This window comes from Epinephelus fuscoguttatus, linkage group LG14 (assembly GCF_011397635.1).
Source record: "Epinephelus fuscoguttatus linkage group LG14, E.fuscoguttatus.final_Chr_v1".
In the NCBI taxonomy this organism is placed as follows: Eukaryota; Metazoa; Chordata; class Actinopteri; order Perciformes; family Serranidae; genus Epinephelus; species Epinephelus fuscoguttatus.
This window is the reverse complement of record NC_064765.1, coordinates 24,548,885-24,574,761: the sequence shown is the minus strand read 5'-3', so window position 1 is coordinate 24,574,761 and position 25,877 is coordinate 24,548,885. Positions and strand designations below refer to the sequence as shown.

At 43.1% G+C, this 25,877-nt stretch overlaps 1 protein-coding gene across 3 annotated transcripts in view; it reads right to left on the bottom strand.

Annotated features, from left to right (window-relative positions):
- Positions 1–25,877, bottom strand: part of LOC125900748 (formin-1-like) — a 66,035-nt gene that overhangs the window by 20,360 nt on the left and 19,798 nt on the right. For 2 of the 3 annotated variants that reach the window (XM_049595944.1, XM_049595942.1), the window contains 8 exons: positions 24,059–24,771; positions 18,764–18,905; positions 12,001–12,088; positions 7,436–7,497; positions 6,975–7,063; positions 5,230–5,359; positions 4,983–5,129; positions 2,600–2,867 (listed from right to left, as the gene is read on the bottom strand). In XM_049595944.1, coding sequence (XP_049451901.1) covers positions 2,600–2,867; positions 4,983–5,129; positions 5,230–5,359; positions 6,975–7,063; positions 7,436–7,497; positions 12,001–12,088; positions 18,764–18,905; positions 24,059–24,771 — 1,639 coding nt within the window. The remainder of the gene's footprint in view (positions 1–2,599; positions 2,868–4,982; positions 5,130–5,229; positions 5,360–6,974; positions 7,064–7,435; positions 7,498–12,000; positions 12,089–18,763; positions 18,906–24,058; positions 24,772–25,877) is intronic. The other variant, XM_049595943.1, reaches the window with a different exon arrangement.

Here is a 25,877-nt window from a genome sequence, read left to right as displayed (position 1 = left end):
TTATTTAATCAACATTTTTATAAAACTTGGCAAAAACTTTGAACAGATTTGACTCAATATCAAACAGGGCTGTACCCAGTGCTATTTATTTATCTATTTTTTTTACATTCAATGCTTCTATTGAGGTTTTCAAATGTCTGGCACCATCACTCTAAAAAGAATAAAAATAAAAAATCCTCAATTTGCAGTGAAAATCTTGTTTTTCAAAGGCTAAACACCAACAAATATGGACTGAAGCGGAATATTTCTTTAATTAAAACATGTTGGAAATTTGGAAACAATTACATTTATCTTTTTTCAATAAATTTTGACTTTTGGAATTTACGACGCTCTGAAGTTACTGGAAATGTTTGGATTACACAAGTGAGAAACAATCATACACAGGCATCACTGGAATCTAATTCTACAAATAGCATAATACTAATCTGCAACTGTGCAGAGAAAAACAGGTTTAAATAGAATGAATACACGTGCAAAATAAAAAAAAAAAAGCTGTGTGGCATTTGATGAATGTTATGAATGAAGTGTTCTGCGTGGCCCTATAATTAAAGTACATGCCATTTGCACCAATCACTGACAAATATCCCAAAATTCAGCACTACTTTTCTCCTGTTTGGTGAGATGAGCAGTGACTGCACCTCAGCACACCGACTTCACACACGCCGTTCCGAGCGGAGCCTCCGTCGTAAAACAGATCTCAGGCTAAAGGCCCTGCCTGAACCTGACATTAAAGGCCATTTAAAATCAGGACACTGTCTGATTTGGCACAGTGATGAATGCCTAACCCGGGCCAGGTCTTCTGTGAAACACTAAACTCCCCTGAGCAGCAAATGAGCTCTGACTGTTTCTTTTTATTTGATCCTATTTCATTCGGTAGCGTCCCTGACTCTCTGTCCAGTCCAATTACACGGCAGTTTGAGAGATCTTTATGTAGGTGCTTACTGGTCTGAAAATACAACTTCAAGTTTGATCAGTGACTCCTCGTGATAGAGCTGCAGTTGTGAGGGATTTTAAAGATAAATGCAATGATTGGTCTGGGTGATGGGAGCTGAAGATAATTGAACGAATATACATGATTTGAAAAAGTATTTGTCTTTATGTGAGCTGAGAGTCCTACAGTAGGTTTGGCCTCCCACTCATCCCTCTCCCCCTGAGAGGAGCACAGCGAGAGGTCATCACCCTCTCCCCAAACAGGAAGCCCCATCAAAAGAGGATCATGTTTCTGCACAAGCCAGTGAAGGAAAGGGCAGCCAAGCGAACGGGGAGCCGCTCCTGAGCATCACTGATGACTACACGCTGCACACGCACACATGCAGCAAAGCACAGAAATGTCATCACGTCTGCAAACGCACTGCTGTGCCACTTTAAATACAGTATTTGTATGAGAGAGACATCCATTGATGCTGTCTAAGAAGCTAGGAGACACTGCTAGTGCCGAGTCTCCTGACCTTTGACCCAAGCCTGGAGGGCAAGACACCGCCGACCACTGCAGTCGCCACCTCAGGATCAGGCAGCCTGGCTCGTCTCAGCCGAACAGCACGAGTAAACCAAAGCGTGATTCAGTGTTAGCCTCTTAGTGTCAGACACATTTCACAATGTGGATGGAAGTGATCTGTGTTAGCGTTATAATTAAGACCACTTGCTTTCTTTAGGCTGGTTTATAATAGCCAGGCATAAATATTTATTCCTGGCGGCTGGAGAGGATAAAAATGGTGGAAGTCAGAGGTGGAGCTCACCAAACATCTACAATCCGACGCTCGCCCTGTGATGCTAATACCCCCGAGGACTACTGTGCCAGACTGCGCTGCAGCAGAGATCAAATACGAGGGCCCTTGTGTTGCATTTATTGTCTTCAGGTCTTCTATTTTTCCTAATAAATGACTGACAGCTTGAGGTGGGTCTGGGTACTTTAGTAGACTCTTTGTATTTTTCCCCCGGGTCAGAGAGGAGAGGGCTTTAACAGCGATCTAAAAAACGTAGGGGAGAGCTGCGGAGCATATCTAATTGCTTTCATATGCCGTATTATTGGTTGATTTAAATAACCACAGACACCAGGGGCACTGGGGGGCATCGCCTTTAACCTCTGCATCGCCCTGACCAAGACTGACTGGCTGGCTGGCTGGGTTACTGAGTGGCTCGGCGCCCACAACACTTTGAGCACCGAGATCAATCTGCAGTATCACTCTGATGCTTTATCAGTGACCTAAAATTTGCTTTCTGGGTTTTACTCCTGCTTTTCGGTGCTCTAGAACAAAGAGGTGTAGATGTTTCTCTCACTGGTGCCAAAAGAGGAGAGGCTGTGATGTTATGATGACACAGCGGTTAAGACATACAATGTCTGGAAACTGGGAAAAGCCGCCTCAGGCCATCCGAGGCCCTTAATACATCCACAGACCTCTTCAGAGGGCAGGAAGAGTACATGGGATGTTACATTTACATTCAAACTGCTCTGGCGAAAGACGTTACTGTATACAATTACCCTGACTGATTTACAATGAAACAAATGTGACCTAAGCAATAAAATGCTATGTGGTGTGCGGTTTGAGGCTCGACACCCACAGTGAAAATAAATGCACTTATACAGCGGGGCATATCCTACCAGTCAGATCTCTCTTCAGCTTCCTGATGTCCTTGGTGAGGTCTTCAAACTTAACTTGACCAGCCTGGAAGAAATCCTGAGGCTCCGGCATTGGGAACACGCTCTTTTCTGTGCCAGCGTTCTTGAACGGAGGAACAAACATTAAAGTGTTGAGTGACAGATGGTTTAAGAGTGTAATATTGTGTGAATCTGACTGATGGTGCCTTACCTTGTCAAAGTTACGCAGGTAGTATAAAACCACATACTCCACCAGGTTTATACGATTGTCCTAAGGAAGAAAAGTCAATTATACTTCAAATTAGGTGTTAATATATCACTCTAACATGTATAGACCTATGTCGCTAATATTCATCTGGTAATAATGGCAAACTTTCCCCCAGTTTTCCTGGAAGACTGCCATTTTTCATTGCCCTCCCATGGTTCCTCCTGGGGTCGCTCTTCTACCATATTTCTCCAAATTTATGACCGACCTTCACACTTTATATTCCTTTTCATTATCACAAACTTTTTCTGGCACTCTACATCATGTATAAGCTAATTCGAAGACTCTAAGTATGTCCACCCGGACAACAATAAAGCTACACCAAATGCTATTTCCTGGCATGCACGGGATCCTCCTCAGTGTGTGACAAGAGGAGGAGGAAATGGAGAGAACGAAAGGGAACCTTTAGTATTTCGGAACATGTTTAAGAAGAGACCGCTGCAGCCACAGCGGAAAAACAGGTAACATGTAATGTTAGTGGGTTAGTATGCTGCCATTTAAGGTCCACTAAAAGTGCTTGTTTCTGCCACTGACAGGCTCAGACTGTTATTATAAATGCCTGACAACATAATAGAAACCCCTCCAGAGAAATGAAATGTTTTCCCAACCATTTGTTGATCTGGTGTGTTTGTTAGTGTGTGTAACTAAAGCCCTTTTTAAAACAGGAAATGTGTAAATTTGCACGAAAGCCCAATCAGTCTTTTTTCAGCATTGGCTAACCCTAACCCTAAAAACAAAATTGGGGACTGTGACAAAATGCCACCTACCTACTTTTTTTTATACAGAATGTGCCTTTTTCGGGTCAATGGGGGGCGTGAGCAAGTAACAAAACATGTAGCTCAGAGTGTGACGCGGCTGGTCAGTCTGGTCAGTCCTTCGGCGATTCTCTTGTGTCGGCCCGTTCTTCACTGTCCCCGTCATCTGACGGTTAATGGCCTCTTCATTTGTGAGGACAAGGAGGGCGAGCAATTCCTTGTCTCCCCAGTTGCTCATCTTTACAGTGTCTGTCAGGTTTGCGTTTCCCTCTGGCTACTAGCTGCTCGCTAATTCCTGCTATCAGCTGTTTCCTGTTTATCCACCGCTAGTGGGTCACATGTGCAGAGTCATCAACAGCTCCTCCCACAAGTCATCAACAGACCCTCCCGTTGTGGAAGGCCGCCTTGGTCTGTTTAAACTAAAAGGGTTCCGCCAATATGACTACCCTCCGAGGCGGAAAATTGGGCATCTCGGATCAACTCGCCAATCCGGCTCTGTGTGTCTCAACACTCGCAGCTTGCTGGCAAAATGGCCCAACATTCGCAGAAAATCTGGCAGTGTAAAAAGGGGCTTAAGCCTCAATCCAGGAGAAATCTCGGTCTGAAATCTCATGGACTATTCCACATTGTCGAAATCACCTAAATATTGAGCCATGACATTTTAGATAACAAGAACTCTTCTTGCTGCTCCTCTCACCAACTCTCAACATTTTCAGTGTTGTTTTTTCTGCAACAAGTCACCTCTTGCGAGATTTCAGAACGAGGCGTCTCCTTGAGCGAAACTTTGTCACAGTAACAAACAAACCAGTGTAGGGTAAGGAAAAATGTTTACTTTCTCTGTATGGTCCTTTCCGTAATGCTGTCAGACACTTATAATAACAATCTGAGCCTGTTTGTGGCAAAACAAGCGCAGCACAATGGACATAAATTGATGCACAATTGCCCGTAGGGATTACAATGCAGCCAGTTTTGCTGCTGTGGCTGCAGTGGTCTCTCAATACTGGACCAATTTCAGAAACTGTTGTCTCTATTAGTAACTGAGACACAAAAACATGGGAAAATAGGGTCTACACTGAAAAATACCAAAGTTGTCCTTAAGTGAAAAAAATACTCTTGAAAATATCAGACTTCCTGGAAAGAAGAATTCCCATTTTTTATGTAAAGGTTTAAAGGAAAGGGGCATGCATTTTAAAAAGACTGCCGCGTTGTTTTTTCCGTGGAGCTCGGGGTCGTGCAGTGAGATGAAATGAATTATTCAATATTCTTTCCTTAGATTTAAAAGTATAATTTAGTATTTAATATAGCAATGCTTCTTCTATGTTTAAAGTCTTAAAGTTGGTGGGTATGATTATGAGTGACGGGTTACCCTGCTCTTGACGTCCTTTAGTTTGGGGAGGATCTCCAGTCCAAAGCCATCGGCCTGACCTCTCGTCCTGTTCCCTCCGTTCATATAGTTCCCAAAGGCCAGAACAAGACCCAATACATCCCGCAGGGCGTCACACTCTAACAGCTCCTGACACAGACACACACAAACATGGCCTTTAGGTTAGTAAACCTTCACACAGCTTAATGACACCTTTCTGAAGCACTGTTTGTTGACATGATGTTCTTACTTTGCTGACATTTGAGATGACCTCCACCTTGCGACGAATGGAGGAGATGGTATCGAGGAACACTGACTGGAAGATGATGCAGTATGCTCGGCCCTCAAAGTTGGGAATCTGGGAGAGCTCATAGAGAAACCTGGAAAACAAAAGGGGAGGAGGAGGCGGCGGTGGAAGAGAATGGGGTGTGATGTGTTATGACAGAATTAAACAAAATGTCTAACAGGAAGAACTATTTTGGGTCCTTGGCAGGCCGCGCTTCCCCATGCAGGCCGGCTGAGTCAATGTTGCTGTTCACAGGCAGCTGATAGTCATGAGCGGTGCTGCTCGGCTGGGTTTTAAAGGTCCACGGGGTCGGGTGGAGGGAGAGCAACGAGCGGCGCACGGAGATTGATCAAAGGTAGCTCCGGCCTGATGCGGGACGACTTATGTAAACAGTGCCGTGTCAGAGGGGAGCGGAGCGGTAACATCCTGTGTGATTAGGCCCTGCTGATGGAGGTAGACGCTGAGTAGGGATGACTCGGGCAGCTGCAGTGACAGCTCTGGTCAAACATGGAAATAGGAAGGCCAGGCTGAGCGGCACCGCCGGGTCCTGGCCTCGTTAGCTGACTCAGACTACTTGACCCTGACAGGAACTACTGAAGCAATGTCCATTAATGCATATGTTACCACACACACAAAGTTGTAGTGGACTACACATCAAATAATATAGATTGAGGGAATAGACAAATGATGCCCTAATCTGTAAATAAATGTTGACCATGTTTTGAACCATATTTACAGTTGTTTAAAAAAATTATAATACCAGTACCCTTGAAGGAATACCAATACCAATAAAGTAATTTATTTGTTAACTGTAATGTGAATGTAGTGGCATGTAGTATAGTCATACTTTCAAATGTTTTGGCGGCATTCCAGCAAGCTGAACTGGCAACTCTGTCAAATTCACCACTCTCAACTTCATCCCACCACAGACTATTTGGGTTGTAGCTGCTGCTGCGGGAGTGTGAGCTTCACACTGAGGACAGTTGGTGAGAGTCAGCCCAGCTACACATACCCAGCAACAGAGCTAACAGTTAGCATCACCCAGCTAGCGTCTCCTAACGGTTACTAAATGGTTTAACGACAGAGTTGAGCCATTTCAATGTTGATGTGTTGGGACTGTTTAATAGCTCGGTGTTGGATGTTAGCTGCTGCTGCTATGTTGGCTTGTGCTAATTGGGCAGAAGTTGAAGTGACTGTTCGCTGCTAGGATAGTGGCTCCAGCGATGGCAGCAACTGAAAGTTTGCTGATCCGCCAGGGAGGTGGGAAGGTCTAGGATCAGATCCTGACACAAAAACAATCCAATCATTTGACAGGAGATGTTTTGATACTTGGTACTGGGTTAATTTGGTCGATCCCTTAAAGGTGTGGAGTACTGATGCTCAGCCCTACCAATGACTAATGAATTCTCTTTTTTTTAGTGAACAAAAATGACCTGTAAATTCAAATAATCTAATAAACAATTAATACTGGAAGAATTTCATGTTGTTTGTCATTAATTGATACATCTCAGACAACCATGTAAATTTATTCAGTTTAGCTAAATCAAATGAATGGGTGAAATATGAGGCTAATACATACTGATAGCCTAAACTCATCTTAATTTATTTGTCAAATTAATCATAGTTATATATCATGATTTATTAATGCATCAATTTCTTTGTGGAGTACTGAAATTTTTTAAAAAACATTTCGGTAGAAGTGATCTTACTGTTCAGGTTTGTCCAGCAGTTTGACTTCATCGTCTTTAGATTTCTCATGATGACTCGTTATCTTGGCCATCTCATCGCTGGTGGCCCTCTGTGAAGACACACAAGTCCAAAATCAAGATGTAGATCAACACAGCTGAATATGTTCAGTAAGAGAATGACATACAGTACCTGGTCTGCTTCCTACTGTATGTCATTCTCTTACTGAACATATTCAACACAGCTGAATATGTTCAGTAAGAGAATGACATACAGTAGGAAGCAGACCAGGTACTGTAACTGTTGGAGTGCAAGATGCTGCACAAGGATAAAAAATATATATATTTGCACGGATAATAGGACGCATACTACAGCAATAAAAATAATAAGGTTTCACTATTCTCTTTAAATCTGTCAGATGACTTTACAGCCTTATGTGTCTCCTTTTTTTATTACCTCAGACAGGGTGCTCCTTCATACTTACATTTTCATATAAAGCCTCAATGGTCTCCAAATCCACCACAGAGTTGTCCACAGTCAGAACAGCTGGAATAGTAAAGACAGTCTTTATAAGCAGTCAGTCTTATAAATGGATAAGCTCTTAGCCAAAGCATGCAACTTTTAAGTGCTGCCAGTGCTTCAAGAACACTTGTTTTTTTCCTGCAATTTTGCTAAACTTTGGTGAATAGAATATTATATTTGTGCAACCAGTGTGCCAGTTGTGTCTACTCACATGTACACTGCACCAACAACCACAACACATCATCCAATTACCATGTAGTTGAATTATACACCTAATTTAGAACATTAACTGAAGGTGGTAAAGCTGGGAGTGTGGCCAGGCTGTAGAGGCAGATAAACAGTATGTGGGTCAGACTTGTCTGAGACCACAGATCCTGGGCCAACACTGGCTCAAGACAGAGAGCCTGAAACTGCTTAACCTCTGAGCCCACAGCTAGAACCACAACAGCTGACTGTAATGATTTTTAGAGCGAGGCAGGAGAAGGTGAGCCAAGCGAGAAACAAGAGGATGCAGGAGGAGGGAAAAAGGAAGAAAGAGAAAAGGGTAAATAAAGGCTGGCAGAGATGGTGATTTAGACACGATAGGACTGAGAAATGCTACGAAAACGAAGGAAGTTTCTTGACCTGCTTCACCTACGGGCTGCCTGTTTGTTTAACTTGACTCACATAGAAAAAACGAAAGTGCGCAGGGAAGGCAGAGCGTAGAGGACAGCGCAGAAAGAATAAGTGACTCCTGTTCTGTGTCTGAGAGGTGTCACTGGTTTATGGCTCGCTGAGGGAGGATGGCTCCAGTGCTGCTGGATCAGCTGACAGTTGTCTGGCTGGTGTCAGCCGAGGAGGGCTGCACACCACCTACATGGTCTCAAATCAGTCATTCAATGTGACAAAACATCACTGTCACAAAGAACTGATGCAGACTCAGTGTTAGGAAGGCTTGGTATCAAACCCCCATACTGTCTGATTAGAGATCATAATGTGATTTCAGCGACAAGTGTCAATAAAGTGTCTAAAACTAAAAGATTGGCAAGATACACCTTAAGGGAAACTAATGAATACCAGCCACAGTGGCCACAAGTGACAAGTACAACATGACTGTAATTTGTATTATGTAATGTAACAGTAGCACAAAGAGAGAGGTCACAAACTAAATTCAGTAATGTCATCACAAAACCTTTCTTGTTTTGTAACGTTAGCTAAAATTACGTTAACTTAACATACAAACATTAGAAAAACTGGGTAAACTTTGCTGAATACCAGCCACTGTATCCACACGTGACAATTATCCAGTGACAGTAATTTGAGAATATATTATGACAGTAGTACAATGTACGGTATATAACAAAAATAAGCAAAAGTCTGCTAGCATTAGCTAATAGTACATTAGCTTCTTAACATATGTACATTAAAGGACCTCTATGAAGTGCCCCAGGGATGACATTTTTCTGTAGGCCGACAGGGAAGTTCGCATCGCCCTGGTTCCTTCGTCAAAGTGCCAATGGGACTTTTGCATTGTATTTTGGATTACTGCCAAAAATAAGCTCTGTGGCAAACAAACATTAATGATACTTCCGTGTTTTGTTCAGCAAGATAGTCTTCACATGAACACCACTTTCATGACTGCTGAGGCCTAAATGCAATCACCAGAAGTAAAAAGCTAACGGTAGGCTATAAACGAACTACACTATGGTTGCATGACTTAACGTCACCACCATAACAAGACTGTAAAGGCGCATTCGGCGCAGCTTGGCGTGATGGCGCTCTGTCGTATCATTTAGCCACTTGTTAGCAACTGCCAGAAGCACAGAAGCGTCAAAGTTCAAGAGTGGGGTATTTAGTGACGTATTTTATGTCATTGAACAAAACTTAAAAGTCTCTTCAGCTTGTGGTAACCAAAGACATACTTTCAGACATCTTACCAAAAACCCACTGACTTAAAATGTAAAATTCTAACTCATTTGAAGCTTTGACTCATTCCTGGGACACTATATTCGACATTCAGAACATTAGTTGGTAGCGAACCTCTATTTATGTAAAGGTGTAGTGAAGTAATTGGGTCCTGGGCAGAGAATGAAACATGCTCCCTGTGTGTGTGTTGTGATATTCTCACTGTTCTTTGTTGTGATAAGGTCCAGCCATGTCTGTATGTTAGTGCATGTAAGTCCTGTATGTGTATATCACTGGCTACCTAATCTCTGCCACAGGTGCTACACGCATTCAGTGGTTACTACGGATACCACCGTCCTGACCCACGTTGACGGGATGGCGTCAAGGCGGAAGCGTAGTGCTTATCCCCTTGTTACCCCCCAGGTTAACCCCTTTAGCTCTGTCAGTGCTGTTGCTGTAGTTAGCGCCGTTTACACTGTTAAAACTGTTAGCTGCCAGCTCAACCACCTCCATGTTGAGAACCGTGTACTGTGCAGACAATTGGCCCAAACTCTGTATCATAGCAAAACTCTCAAATGTTTCTGGCTAACAGCCACAGTCACCACAAGTGACATTTACTCGATGACTATATATGATAAAATGTATTGTAACATTTGCACAATGTCAGTTACACAGCAAAATCTAGCAAATGTTTGCTAACATTAGCCACCATAAACTACTGGTCATGAGGGACCATCTAACAGTACACCCCAGAGTATGTTGAAGTATGACAAGGATTTGATTTAACGTTTAATTGATAAGAGGTTAGTATAGCCTTGCCTTAATAATTCTCGTCTTGTTAACTTAAATTAGGTTTTAAATCATAATTTTGTTAACTCAACACTGCCAAAATTAAAAGATGGTACTTTAAACACTTAGGCATAGTTTTGGAAAATTGTGTCAGGTAGAAAATCATGTTTATGGAATTGTAAAAAGGTGCAGGTTTTAGTATCAGTTCCATACCGACTGTGTATTGTACAACACAACCCTTGTCTTTTCAATCACACTGCTCCCAGCTAACAAGGTAATACTTTGCATTCTGGTTCCCAGCTGTTCCCATTGCAGAGAAGCTGTCAATGTGGTCCCAATGTCTGGATCAGAGAGAATGCTGGAGGTCCATTTCCTACATCTTATTAGAGTGGATTATTCAGTCCCTCAGCCATGCAACCGTCAATCACACACCAAAGGAGGGCCTGCTCCAGAGTGCACAGGAGCACTCTGATCCGAGGGGAGCCGGATATCTCTCCACACCGACAGATCAAAGCCTGCCTGCCAACCGCCTCACACCCTCTCCTTCCACTTTTCACTCATCGGCTTTGGTGTGGAAGGGCATGTGTGGTGTGTGAACGTGTGTATGTGTGTGTGTGTGGTGAGGTGGTGTGTGGGGGTGAGCCTCCATTTGCCCTTGAACCATGGTGGCCTTTGAGGTCCCCCAGTCACTCCGGCGGGTGCAGTTGACCCCCTCTCTCCCTCCAGCTAGAGTGCTACCTTCTCTACTCCCCTCCTTCCCTCGCTCTCTCCCTCCCTAGTAGCTCTAATTACATTACATGTCCCATGTCCTTTTAATTTGGCAACAAAAGGGAGGCAAGCAGGCGAGGCCAGGGACCGGAGGCCTTAGAAGTGCTTATTAAGGTGCTGTCCTTCATTGTCAGATTCAAATTGTCCATTTCACATACAACCCCTATTAAGGCACAAGGAAGCAGCCTCACGCTGGGTGTTTCACCAAACCACCTCTACAAACTGACGCTGGAGCGGAGAGAAAAGCACTGAAGGGAAGGGAGAAAAAAAATCTAAACAAAATGGGCGTCCTGGTGCTATGTGCTGTTTGGCTTGTGTTTGAGGTGGTTTTATGTGGTAGCACAGTGTCTGCTAACTGTGGAAGGTGGTTTTGTACATGCTTAGATCATTAGTGGGGTGTCAGTCCCATTAGGCTTGTGGAAACCGTCACTGGCTACAATAAACAGATCTGCTGGCCGCATGCTCAGACTAGGAGGCGGCAGGCACTCTCCGCCACAGTCCCAGGACAGGACCAATTCCTGGCCCATCTATGCTGTCCCCAGCACAAATATTATGTGTTTACACACACACACACACGCCTGCATTTTCCACAGAACAGCCAAGTATGCAATCAATCCATGCAGCTCCTCAAATGAAGGAGATGGCAATTTGATTTTAACCAGTGCAGCAGGGATTTCAAGTAGCCTGACAGAAAAACTGAAAAGCAGCTTTCATCCCAGTGTTGCCGTCTCACATTTTGACAAATCGAGGCATTTTTTCTTTCCCACAGTGGTAACTGGAAAAATCATCCATGTTCCACTTGAAACACAAATTAATCAGGAATAAAGTGTCTCTGGTTACAAATTAGTAGCTGTCAAGAGGCTGGAAATTACTCTCTGCTGCAGGGCTCGCTATCTCATCTCTAAAAATAACTCCATCTGCATTTCATCAGGAGTCTTCCTCAATTTATTGTTAAACTGGACCGTAAATTCACTTTATTGCTGTTGAATCTAAATAGGAGCTCATTTTCTATAGAGATTTAAATATCAAAGTGTGCGCAAGCATCTAGAAATGTTGAACAGACTGACATCAGAAAATATTTTTCACCTTGCTGAATGTCCTTCATCTCCAGATGCAGGCTCGATATGAGGATGCCGACTGCTTGTGAACGCTTCCCGTCCAGCAGCTTGACAATCTGGAGGAAAAAAAAAAAAAAAAGAATTCACACTATTAAATATTAATCATTACACTGAAGAATATTAGTGGGATTTAGTGTAAAATCCACAGTCTGCATTTCAGTTAATAAGGCTTAAGCCGATTGCCACATCTTCAGTTAATTCTATTTTTTTTTTTTTTTAGGATAACAGGATGGTGACTCATTATTTAGAGAAGAACATCATTTATGTCCATTAAAGGGATTGTTTGGATCTTTTGAAGTGGGGTTGTATTATTACTTATCCATACTCAGTGTATTAGATACAGTAGAAGTCAGTCGTGATGCCCTCAGTTTGAAGAAATAGGCTGTTGGACATGGAATATAAGCAATATACTGCTGTGGATGGGTCAGCAATAAAAAAAAAGTCACATCTAAAAAAATAAATATCAGTATAAGTGTACGCTATATTTAGAATATTTTCACTGTTTAACCTTAATCAGATAGTGAATTGCGAAGGGGAACTAAAGCTGTTATACTGCTCTCTTCAAAGCCAGACTCCACTGAGAAAATCAGTAATTTAACGACGCTGAACAAAGGAGCTGTTCGTCTACTGTTGCCTCGATCAGATAGTTTGTGTAAATGTGTGGCATTTTAAAGGGGTATTTTGGATTCACCAAAGTCACACAATACCACCAACTAACTAACTGATCAAGGCAGCGGTAGACCAGCAGCTCCTGTGTTCAGTGAGCTAAAATTACTGTTTTTGTCAAATGAGTCTGGTGGCTTTGACGAGAGCATAGATGGGAACTGAAGCTGTTAAAGCAATGGAAATACTCTTAATATAGCATACACTTAAACTGTTATAGGTTTTTTTTAAGTGGCACTTTTTTTTAGGTAGCTAAAATACATTTTGCTGTTGCCCCATTCTCAGCAGTACATTGCTTAGCTTCAGTGTCCGTACTCCAGCCTGCTTCTTCAAACTGAGAGCGTAGAGGCAGACATCTACTGTCTGTAATATACTGTCTATGGATAAGTACCTCATACAATCCTACTTGAAAAAAATCTGAACTATCCCTTTAATACTATTTTGTATGATGTTAGTTTTGAATTTGAACTAATATTACTGTTAATGACTTTAAAATCTGATACGGCTTTATATCCTCACTCCAAATTATACCTCAGATGTCTTCACACCTACATTTATCATCAGCGCCATTACTCAAACACAGACATAAAACAAACTGAGGAACAGATGGTGAATAAAAAGTTCATTTCTGCGATGAGAGGCCGCCTGAAAATCACTTAGTCACTTCCCCCGGCTGTGGGAGCAGATGATAGATGATGAGCGAGACAGAGCGCCTGAAGGGCCAGGTTAGTCTAAGCAGCCTGGGAATCATCTGGATTGACCCAAACGACCAGACTAATCAACACACATTGTCATAACCCATCATCATGATGCAAACGACTGGGGAAACGCGGAGCACGCACACATAGCCGGGACACACTTTGTCAGGTTACATCAATGAGGGGGCAAAGTTAAAACAGAAGAAACGCACCTCCTCCAGTTTACCGAAGAACATGTGTGAGATATAATCAAAAAATATCAAGTCGCAGTGAAAGTACAAAGGCAAAAGTGGCACCATAAAAGGACAGTCTAGAAGAGCAAGGCACAGAGAAGCGGGGCTTTTATAACAAACTATAAATTCACAGGATTTTTATTTGTGCCTACACATGGTCACAATTACTTATGACTGAATTAGCCGTAAAGCCAGAGAGAGTTTTGGCAAGGTAAAGCCCTGCTCTAAAAGTTAATGTGTCAGGCTTCTTCATTAGGTATTATGGCGTTGTCGGCTACTGGGCTGTCCAGTGGGAGCTGGAGAGCAGAAGCCTTAGAAGTGGGTATTGCATTACAGGGCGTTAGTGGGTGCCATGCTGCTTCCAGCTCTATTACCTGGATCACTGGGGATCTCCCACTCTGGGGACTTGAGACGGCTGAGTACCAGGCTTTCCCAACACCTCTAATTAACCACTTTGGACGGGCCACACTAAAAGCAGCCCAGGAACCCTTCCCGCTCGCTGTGGCTGCAGAACTCGCCAATTAGCCTAAACAGTTACGTTAATGAGAAAAGACAACTGATGCTGGATGCTTGGTTTCAGGTAGACATCTAACGGCTCCCTCCTGTGGGCAAACCCAGAACTTTTATTTAAAAATTTGTTGTGCACAGTTGAATAACACAGACAGGTCAAAGGAAAGGGGAGAAGAGAGTGAAAAAGCGAACAGCTCTAAGAAAATAAACAAAATCAAGGAGGGAGACACAGGGAGTGTCAGGCAGTTTGAGCTGAAGCAGGTGGCTGATGTTAGGCGAGGTGGGCAGGGTGATGCAGGTTCAGAGCCGAGCGGATAGTTTACACAACCATGGCTGAGCAGCCAGCCTGCTCCGCGGTGACTGTCTGTCTGACTATCTGTCTGGAATCACCCAGGCAGATGTTACAATAACAACTGGATCAAGACTTCCCATCAATAACCACCTACGATACACGCAGCAACCCCAGTCTCACCCAGCGGTGTTAATCTTACACCCACTCTCCTACGTCAGAGCCCGAGCTTCAAATATGTCTTTAATAAACGCACGATTGCTCATAAGTCATTCCCATAACTCGGTTAAAGCTGCTGTTTGTTTAAGGAGATCCGCTATGTATAAACTTGATACAGATTTGATTTATGTGGCTAGAGGAAATTGCTGTTTTGGTGTTCACCGATGTGCATTTTTGCAAGCACACAAACTCAACAGCAGATTAAGCTCGATTGATTTCTTCATCCCTCCCTTTCTTCTAATCCCTCAATCAAGAATGCACCGACATGCCCATCCTCTCCGCCGCACCCCCCCACTCCTATAGGTGCCCCATCTTCATTGCCTCCTCTAGCCAGTGGAGTGGAGCCACATGCCTGCAATTATACCCCTGGTCCAGTCCGGTCCGGTCTGCTCTGCTCGGGTGGGAGAGCTCTCTTCCATGTCATCTTCTCCGCTTTGATATGCTAATCAGCAGAGAGAGAGAAAGGGCTCCAGAGTAAACTAGAGCTTTGATTTTTCTATGGCACACATGATAAAGATTAACTTGCTCATGTAGGCATCGGCCGCATGATCCCCGAGTCTCAACTTTTAGGCGTGTGGAGTTGTTGGAAAGCGGGGAAGTGGCTCATATGCATAATGTACACACACATTCCATTCCCTCCCACTCATCTCCTCTCGCCGCACACGGCCCCGGGCTGTGGTGTTAGCATGATCTGGCAACACTTTCTGAGCAAGTGCATAATGGCTCGCGAGGACGTGCCGTCATCTCAAACACACACACGCGCGTTCCAGCACACAGAAACACACACACGTCAGTGCATACACAAACACAGGCAGAGACAAACAAACAAGGTAACTGTAACACTCTCACACACTGATTCAATGGCAACAGTGTAGCTGAATTCTGTGCAGATTCGGAGTGTGTGTCAACAGGGACGGGAGGCAGGCAGTCTGCATAAGTGTTCACTGGTATTGCAGAGGGACCGAGACTACTGTCTGGTCGGATTCTGCAGAGTAAGGCAGCCTGCCCGGCCAAGTATTTATCAAACTCGTGAAGTTTTCACTAAGAATGCTCTAAGGAGCCAAATTAGGACTTCTCTGAAAGATGAAGAATAAAACAGACATACTACTTACAGTGAAGTGTTCAAGCACCTCTCAAGTATTCACATGAATGCCTAGAGAGGAATAACCAATCTAAAATAAGGATTTGACCTATATCTATCCCTTGGAAATAAACTAGAGCTGAAACGATTATTCAGTCAATCAAGTAGCTGACTGTCTAAACATTAATCAGCAACTATTTTGACAATTAATCTTCTTGAAGTCATTTTTAAGCAAAAATTGAATATAGTTATAGTTCAATAGTAATAGATCAAGCTAAATTACTGGTATAACCTCTCAGCTACCTTTACTGATTTTCACGATTCACACACGTACTGCATTCAAGAACACTGCAGTCTTGTGCCTCTTCACACATGCCAAGGCAACGCTGGAGTAGATGGGGCAAGGGACAATCTGCCGATGGTGGTAGTGCAACACTTACGGATGCCAACTACCATAAAACTCAACAGAAGAAGACGAAGAAGATGGATGTGCTCCAAATGGCATAGTTTTCCTTTTTACTTTTAGTAGGTACTGCAGCTGCCCTTAAAAAGTACGTACTATTGCATGCAGTATGCTCACAATCGGGACATACTGCTTTCTCATAACATTATGCCCTGAACTTTGACCCTCTTGCTTTTATACCTGTTACCTTGGAGATAAAGCAAATGCCCATTACCAAGTTAGCCAGAGACAGAGATCAACCTGGAGAGCTCTGCAGTTGTTACTTTGCAATGTTCGAGTTTAACTTTAAAGTTATAACTGCACAGATTGTAGATTCTGACATTTCATATTTGCGACAGTGAAATTACATCTGCAGTTCCATGTCAGTTATTATTTTTACAGTTATGTCCTTTTGTTGTTTGTAATAATTATGGCATTTTTTTTCCACTTAATTAAAATTCCTATGATTCCTATTTGACTGGTAATCTGTTTTTTGAATGCACTGTCATCTGTCATTGCAGCTTCTGACAGCTGTCAATGAGCTGTCAAGCTGTCATCTCTCTGTGGCTCCATTGATGTGACGTATCACCTGCTGTGCAGAGAACTGTGGGTCAGAATAGCCAAAAAAGCATGCTGGCTTGCACAGTGCAAAATCGGACCAGATGTAGTAGAACATCCTGGGTTTTTTGGCATACTGCATTTCACATACTACGTATTGGGACATACTAAATATTTTTCTGGCATCCTATATAGTATGTTAGTATGGGTAGTGAGATGCGCAGGAGAAAGTAGAAATTGTAGTAGAAGAAGAAGATGACGATGATGACAGATGTACACGCATGCAGGAACTCTGGTGACATCCTACAGACCAAATCATTCATTAATTAAGAAAATAACCTGTAGATTAATTAATATTAAAAATTATCTTTAGGCATAAAATTAAGAAGTTGTACCTAACCATATAAAAAGGGTTAAAACTATTGGACATTGGATAAAAATGTAAATAAAAGAAAAAGAAAAAGAAAAGCCATCCAGTTTGTCTGATTTGCATTTTACCCCCCATTCAGTCCACTTTTATTATCCATTCCTCCTCTTCTCAGTAGCACCCCGTCTTAAACCTCACTCTTATCCCTTCCTCCCAAAGAAATCTGCTTCTCTTTGTCCTGTGCTTCCCTTCTTTTCTTTCCCAGCCGTTAACCAGCTGAACTTCTTGGAAGCCATCATCAGCTGATGATTCAGATGATTTCTCTCTCAAATGATTTCTCTCGCTTTAACTCAGAGTATAAACTTTCAGGGATAAAAAATGATTAAGTAAACAAGTTTCTTTCATTTTGACGACCTCTCCAGCGAGTTGGACTTGCGAGCGGGGTGAAAACAACCATGCCTTCACGTATTCACTTCCCCTCTTTAATCGTAGAGTTGGACTCTGAATGCTCTCGCTGGCTCTAAACACAGACCTTTATATTAAATGTAAGACTCCTGTCTAATCACAGTGCTGGGAACAAAATGTCTAAACACAGATATCAAACCCAGCCAGTGCACAGTATCTAAACTAGAGACCACACGGTGCATTGTCTCACATTAAAAAAAAAAGCCACATGCTATGTTGGACCTTTTAGATTGATATGAATTTGAACAGTGTTTCCATTAGTGGGGTCAAACATCTTCCAGGCTGATGTAAGCCCAGACAGGAGACAGTTGGCAAGATTTGTGTCTGGATGTGGCTGTCTGAGCTGGATCAAATGTTGGACAGTTAGTCGCTTTGGAGTGACCAGACTGAAGGGATGAGATCTAAGGATGGAGATCAAGGACAGGAGAAGACATGCACACACAACCACACACACATTGTGGCCCTCTGGAGCGGAGTGGAGCCTTAACAAATTGATCAGAATAGGGGATGTGTATGGATTTAGAGGGGAGAGTCTGGGGCAGTGGCCGATTTTTAACTGCTTGGACGCCACAGTGAGGACCACGAGGCGGCCAGGATGCTGACGCAGCGCTGGCTGCAGCAGAGCTGCAGAGTTGCAACATTTGACAAGACGTCAACAAGTGTCTTTGGAGGGTGGGGGAATGATAGATCAATCTGGCACAAACGCACGCCTTTGCTGACTTTTCTCGACTTGCTTTATCTTTAAACTTCGAAGCTTACGCAGATGGTAAAAACAACATAATTCTGAAGCCCTACCTATGTTACAATCCTGCACAGTGAGCCTGGCTTGCACAGAAAAACAACAAGGGAGTGAACTCATAAACTGATGTTTGGTATTGGCCCAGCATAACCTGGCAACTGCAAGCAACAATCTGGAGGAGGACCTGATGAGAGTCGCAATCCATTTCTTCCAGGTTCGACCTCTTGTTATTTGTTTCATTGATTTATGATTGAACGTGACAGCGTACAAAAGGCCTTTTTTAAACAAAGCTTGATAGGAAAGCATGCGAACAATGCCCTCAGGTGGCTGCAGCCAGAGACAAAGTGCACAAGATAATCAAATGCAAATTAATAGTGCTTTCTATGCAATCGGCGTCAAGGAGAAAGTGAGACAATTAGAGCGTGTAAGCCGAACTGGGAAGAAGTAATTGGAGAAACTGAATCTACCTTCTTAGTTTTGGCTTTCTTCTCATAGGTGTCCGACAGGGGCTTCTTCTTTGGCTGTAGCGTGGCCTTGGAGAAAAGATCCTCAAACTCATTGGCGTTGACGATGTTTGGCTCCTGCAGAGAACCCCAGAGGGTGTTGTTGCTGGAAAACGAAACAAAGGTTTTAATTTATGCTGTTTTAGCTTTAAATCCAAGCATCAAAACTGAGACTCACAATGACAATAGCTCAGAGGGCAAGCTAGAAACATCTAAGTTACTTTCCTTGAGCTAAACAAATTGTGTGTTCTATTTGTGGAAGCTCATTTGATGTTTATTCAACCTGCCCACTGCTTCCAGTTTTTTCCATTTCGCTGTCCCACAAAAACTTGGCAGGAATCTCTGCAATCTCAACTTTAAAAAGCACTGTTTATGAGCTAGGTGATAAAAATAACAAAAAGTTTAAGACAAGCTTGTTTCTGTAATAAAGGATCATTTCCAGCGAATGCACGAGAACAAGGGGGGGCGATTGTGTTGTGTTTCAGAAGTTGCTGAGTAACACGGAAAAAACAAACAGAGGCAGAAATAAGAACAAGAGGTGTCTGAAGTCAAAAGGATGTTCAGGAGTTCGGCGCTCTGTTGCTGTTACCATCACATTTGTCTCTGCTTTCCTTCTCTAAGTCTCTTAATAAAACAGACATCAAATGGCTTACTAACAAATTAAATTTACACTCTCCCCCTGCACAAAAAAAAAAAAAAAAAAAAAGATTCTGGAACGACGACATCTATAACATGCTGCCTGAGTACTGGTTTCCTATATCTTTTCACACGTCCCAGGCATGGGCGGATCATGAGACAATCGGACCCTGGGCAAAGGTATATAAAAGGCCCCACCACCTCTTCAACACAGGGCAAGACACAGACTTTGTGGTGGTTTTGCCTTGTTTTTGTTGTTTTGCATCAGGGTATCCGCGGATCCTTGAAAAGTCTTAAAAAGTCTTAAATTCATGTATCTAAAATTAAGGCCTAAAATGTCTTAAATTCATTAGAAATGTCTTAAATTGGTCTTAAATTCATTACTCAAAGGTCTTAAAATTGTTGCGGCAGGAATATTTAATCTGACTTTCTTTCTTTTCTTTTTTTTTTTCTTGCGGCACTTTTCTGTGAGTGTCCATGCGCCGTCCAGTAACGTCTTTTGCGCGCTCTGTGTGAAAAGGGCTGAACGGCGCACGCTGGCCACCTGGCACTCAATATGCTGCTGTAGTGGTTTGTTTTCCAGACGTGTGAGTATCTTTGAACAGTGAAAGTTATTATTTCTTTTTACTTGTCGGCAGTGATTTGTTTTCCACAGAGCTCTATGTGCGAGCATTTTACTCGCATTTGCGACTAAAAATAGTTTTGTACCAGCAAAATAAATCATTCAGCACGCTGTGCAAGAACAGATTTCAACCAGCAGCAGAAACGAAAGGCGAATCCTGCTGGTTGTGGGTTGAACGGGGGTCACAGACAGGAATACGGCGGTCAAATAGCCTACGGTGGCTCCGTGGCGCAAAATAATGGCTTACCGGCGACAGAGAAGTCTGACTCCAGGTCCAGTAGCCTACTTTCCTCTTTCGTTGGCGTCATGACTGCCCAGTAGTACCTGGACAGCTGAGCCGTGGCGGCACACAGGTATGTGGCGTGTCAGAGGAGAAACGAGCCATTCACATTTCTCTTTGTGGCAGGTAACGGCCCACAAACCTCACCAAACATTAGAAACCTGCAGATACCCTGTGCATGTCTTTCTAGTCCTTTTTCTGTCTCTTTGAGATTATTTTGTGTCTGTTTTACCCATTTTTGCTGTTAATTTTGTCTATTTGCATTTTCTTTGCATGTCTTTGTGGTCTTTTTGAGTGTCTTCCTGGTCAGTGTTTGGTTTCTCATTCATAGCATGTGTTTCGATGTCTCACTATGGGATACACCTCCCTGCGTATTCCTCAGAAGCATGGGAGGCGTATCCCATAGTGAGACATCTCACTTATGTTACTCTGAGAACCGGGGTTACGAAAGTAACCTAAAGTTCTTGGGCCTGTGCACAGTAGGCCCAGGCAGTAATCTGTCCATGGTTGCAGGTGGTCATTGTTTAATGACATAGCATCTCATCTGTGAGTTCATGAGACTGGCAGGTCATTCCCCCCAAGTCGAGGCCAATTACCTATGAGAAAGGGAACCTGGACGCAGCACACTAACAGCGCTGGCGGGCTTATCATGGCTTTAATACCAGCATAATCAACTGCACTGCCAGTGACTCAATCAGGGTCGAGTAAGTCCAATAGTTTCTGCAAGCAGTTGGCCTCCCATTGCAGTGGTGAGAGTATTCATCTGGGGCAGCCAAGAGGTTTTCTGTTGAAGACATAATAATACTGTCCCAAAATCCGCCTTTGATTTTGCACTCCTTTTCGAGACACTAAGGAAAATAAGTCCAACGAGCAGCCTCCGACTCTGAACCCAACTGTGCAGGAAACTATCTTGGAAAAGAAAATTACATCCAAACCCCAAGAAATATTTCCATGCAAGACAACTTTTCTAATTGACCGGATTATGGCTATAATTGAGTTCCCCCCCTAAAGCTCTGTTCCCCTTTTCTTTACGCAGCTTCCCAAGAAAGTTTTGTCCAGCATGCCACCAACCACACTTTGCGTTTCGGCTTGCATTTAAACACCTGGCGTCATTTCAAACCTTACACTGTTCCCCCTCATAACTCAGAACCTCACACCATTAACAGAGATCACACAGCTGATCCAACTATAGTTAAACATCTGACCCATTTAATGCCCCTTAACGTGGCCCTTTACAGTTAAATTTATAGCTGACATGAAAATGCTGTAGTGTAGTCGCTCAGTCCTCCAGCACTGGGCCAGGACCAGAGGGAAAGAGTGCGAACCACAACTCAGTTCCCCCCAATAATCCAGCCATGGAAATACAAGGCCATAAAGCTTGAAGCCTGGCACTCAGACGCAGCAACCACAGCCACTGTAAATGGGCTGAATAATCCACTTACAATTACACAGTATCGCAAAAGGGCCAGTGGACGACACAGCATTGTGCACCAACTATATCTTTGATACCTCTCTGAACAGGAGTGTTCAGGGCCAAACTAAGACCCCATTAGAGCAGGGTCAATGAAGCCTAGAAATTCATTAGCGCTGGGATAACTATCTCACTCCTGCAACTTCCCTCCGTCATCTCCCAGGGCTCTCTAAACGCCACTCTGATGACATGCTGCAGTAATCTGCCAAATCTTAAATGAAAATGAGGTTGTTTAGTCAATTATTACGCTAATAAAGGATAAATACAAACATCAGCTGAGGTTAGCTAGCATTGGGCTCCCTGTAGCCTTAGGTTTAAATTAGTTCAGGGAAAAGAAATGCCAAGTATAAGGAGCCATTATATGAGTTTTGTGTGCTAGTAACAATTCTGCATGATGACTGCTTAAAGGGACAGTTCACCCTAAAATCAAAATACATATTTTTCCTCTCACCTGTAGGGCTATTTTACAATCTAGATTGTTTTAGTGCTAGCTGCCAAGTGTTGGAGAGATCAGCTGTAGAGATGTCTGCCTTCTCTCAAATGTAATGGAACCAGACGGTACTTAGTTTGTGCTGCTCAAAGCGCCAAAAAAAATACATTTGAAAAGCTCAACAGCAATGCCTCTTTCTAGAAATCATGACCCAGTTACTGAAAATAATCTACAGACCTTTTTTCTTTTAATTAATCTACACCCGCCAACCATATCACTGCACGGAAGGAAGTGTACACCTACTGAGCTAGCTAATGTTACAGTTCAGCCGATGCGGACAACATTGCACTGTCACAAGCAAGACCTCCTCATCCATAAATACATACCCACTTCCGTCTGTGTGGTGATAAATTTGGCGAGTGTAGTTTGGTAAAAAGAAAATAATTCCAACAGGAAAATGCTCACAACAAGGTCTGTTTAAGGGTGCTTTCACACCTGCCCTGTTTGGTCCTGTTCAATTGAACTCAAGTTTGTTTGCCCCCTAAGTGTGGTTGATTTGGGCAGGTGTGAACACAGCAATCGCACTCAGGTGCACACAAAAAACAACCGGACTGAGACCTTCTTGAAGAGGTGGTTTCAGTCTGGTTACAAATGAACTCTGGTGCGGTTCGTTTGTGGTGAGAACTTGTTCCGACCTCAATCCGAACCAACTGCAGTCACATGACACATTGTTTGGGTTAAACATGAGCATGTTACAGTCCTGGAGGACTATTAACGTGCGCCTCCTCCTGTACTGCTTTAATATGCACATTCAGCACATTCAATGCATCAAAACATTGTTTTCTAGTTGGAGCCGTGCGTTGTTTTCAAACTGTATGGTTTGACTAAAATGAACAATGACAGCAATATAGTCCACGATGAGCAGCGCTAAAATCAACCTGCGTTGTTGTCCCTCCATTGTGACATTAGAAAGTGTCACATTTATCTGTCAAGTGTACTGTGTACAGTGTTCTTCAGCGTTGTTTACCTCCTGAATTTTTCCTGCATGGAAATTCTGACCAATCAAGAGCAGCTTTCTCGCACAAGGCATTTGATCTGGTCCATTTGTAAACGCTCCCGTGAGAACATGAACCAACTCTAGGCAATCATGCAACTTTGTAACAAAATTAGTCCTTGATTCGGACCAAAACAAGCGAACTTAAGGTCTGAAAGCACCCTAAGTATGAATAAATATGTACTTTTGATTTGGGGTGAACTGTCCCTTTAACGGATATTTCCAGTTTATTACATTTTGGGTCTTATTTTTATAGTTTTGGCCATCATTTTTACAAGTTACACAATAATAACATGATACTCACCATAAAAATTTCTTATATCTGGGAGCATGGCAACATCTCTACATTAAGTTTAATGGGACAAGAAATCAGTGCTCAGATGATTAGAGAGGTTATAAGAAAGCCAACAGTCTTTAGTTATTGGTCAAATATTAATTTGAGCACCACTGAAATGTTGACAAGAATCCCTCACTGCACAGGAAAATTGTGTGCACACAACCATGGTTGGAAGTCAGTCTGTAAAGTGTGTTGAATGTTTACAACAGACAGTTTGGGCTGTAATTCTTCTTCTTGCCTCCTACTTTAAATAAATCTGGAGTGTTTCTTGTCTAGTCAGACTTTTTCATAGTAATGCTGCTGCATTCCCAGATATCTCTGCGTTATTATTACAAACTGAAACGGCTAAAACACTGAAAACAAGACCGAAGTTGTTATCAATTATCCTGAAAAAGCAATATGAGTGAATTGAAGCAAACTTCCACATACTTAGTGTCCTGGATCTGTATCCTGGTCCAGTACAGAGGCTTCATGGGACAGGCCGGCTCAACGGCACTTTTCCGTGGGGCCTTCTCCACGTTTGGGCCGAAACTGAATCCCCCCATAGGGGGAGGAGGTGGCGGGCCACCGCCTGGAGGAGGGGGAGGAGGAGGTGGACCAGCTCCAGGTAGACCAGGTGGGGGAGGGGGAGGTGGTGGGGGTGGCGGACCACCTCCAGGGAGTGGGGGTGGGGGTGGTGGTGGAGGGGGTGGTGGTGGCGCACCAGTGTTGCCTGGCAAAGGGGGAGGAGGGGGAGGAGGTGGAGGTGGTGGTCCTGAGAGGCCTGGTGGGAGAGGGGGAGGAGGTGGCGGCGGCGGCGGGGGTGGTCCAGGAGGCCCTGGGGCCGTTCCAGCTTTCAGATTTAGTCCGATAGAGTCCAGGTTTAGTTTTTTCGGCACGTTCTGGTTGGGGCTTTGAGTGAGCCCGCCACTGTCGCCCTCAGGGCTCTTGATGAAGGTCTCCCTGTCTGTTTGGATGCTCACGGTGCGATAGGTCTTAGGTGTCAGGTCATCTGCCGTAGACACAGCAACATGGCGGACCTCGCGCTCCTGACCTGTAGTATACCCCTTGTCTCTTTGCAACTTAGCGATGACATCTTCCAGGTGTGATATTGCGACAGCGTGCTCACCCCGCACTTGGAAGATCTGAAGCTCAAAGTCGGACTGTAAGACAGAGCAGCCAGAATCAAAACAAATGCAGAATATCAGAACTTCCGTCTGTTCTCATCATATAATAAAATAAGATCATATTAGGTGACTGGCAATATGTCTCCTTGAATGAACTTGGTGTAAGTGTTTAATTATTCATCCAAGGGGTCCACTTGAACGTGATTCTTGGTTGAAAATAACAATAATGTTATTTTTTTCTCCCCTAAATTTATCTTCAATCGGAGGTTAATATCCAACTCTCACAGCGACAATCTGGTCTAGTTTTCATCTGACATTTCGAACAATGAAAAACAATCCCACCAAAGCGAAGTATTGATTTGATACAGAGAGGAAATTGTTTTGCCATAAATCCTACACATGTTCCTTATTAGCTCATGTCAGTTCAGAAATAGCATTAGGCACGTTCCTAGCCTTTCTTGTGGGCTGACTGCGGTACATGTTTCTCGGTGTCAGCATCGGTCCTCTAAAAGGTCGATGTCAAATTAAAGGCTTTAAGCAGACAGGCTGAGAAACCAATACTGAGGTCAGACTCTGTGAGGAAACAGTCCATAAAGCAATTTATCAGTGGTACAAATTGTGTAACACGGCCGCAGCTATGTTCTTTCAGTTTTTCCAAGGGTATATGATAAGTGTGGCTCATGATTGCTCTCGACAGACAAAAAACACCTGTGAAACACTGCTCCAAACTTTGCCTTTTGAGGAATGAGCCATCATTTAAAACGGATTCGGAGTGAGCAGTCATATTGGAGACAAAGGGGATGTCCATTACAGAGCTCTTTGTGTTTGGAAGACATATTATTATACATAATAAATGAAATTCTGGTCTCTTTTAAAGGCATTTTTCATATTATATTATATCATATGTCACTAGAGTCACATCAGGACATTAAGCCATTATTAAAAACAGTTTGGTAATTTAAAGGTTTTATGTTTTTAATGGTTTACTCATTAAATGTTCATACTCTGGTCTGATCAATTTGTTGTTTGTGTACTTGAAGATTGCAGCCAAATTCCATATACAGTATATCTTAATTATAACACACTACAACTGCTACTGGCAGAAATTTGAGTTTGATTTATTTTTATTTTATTTCATTTTT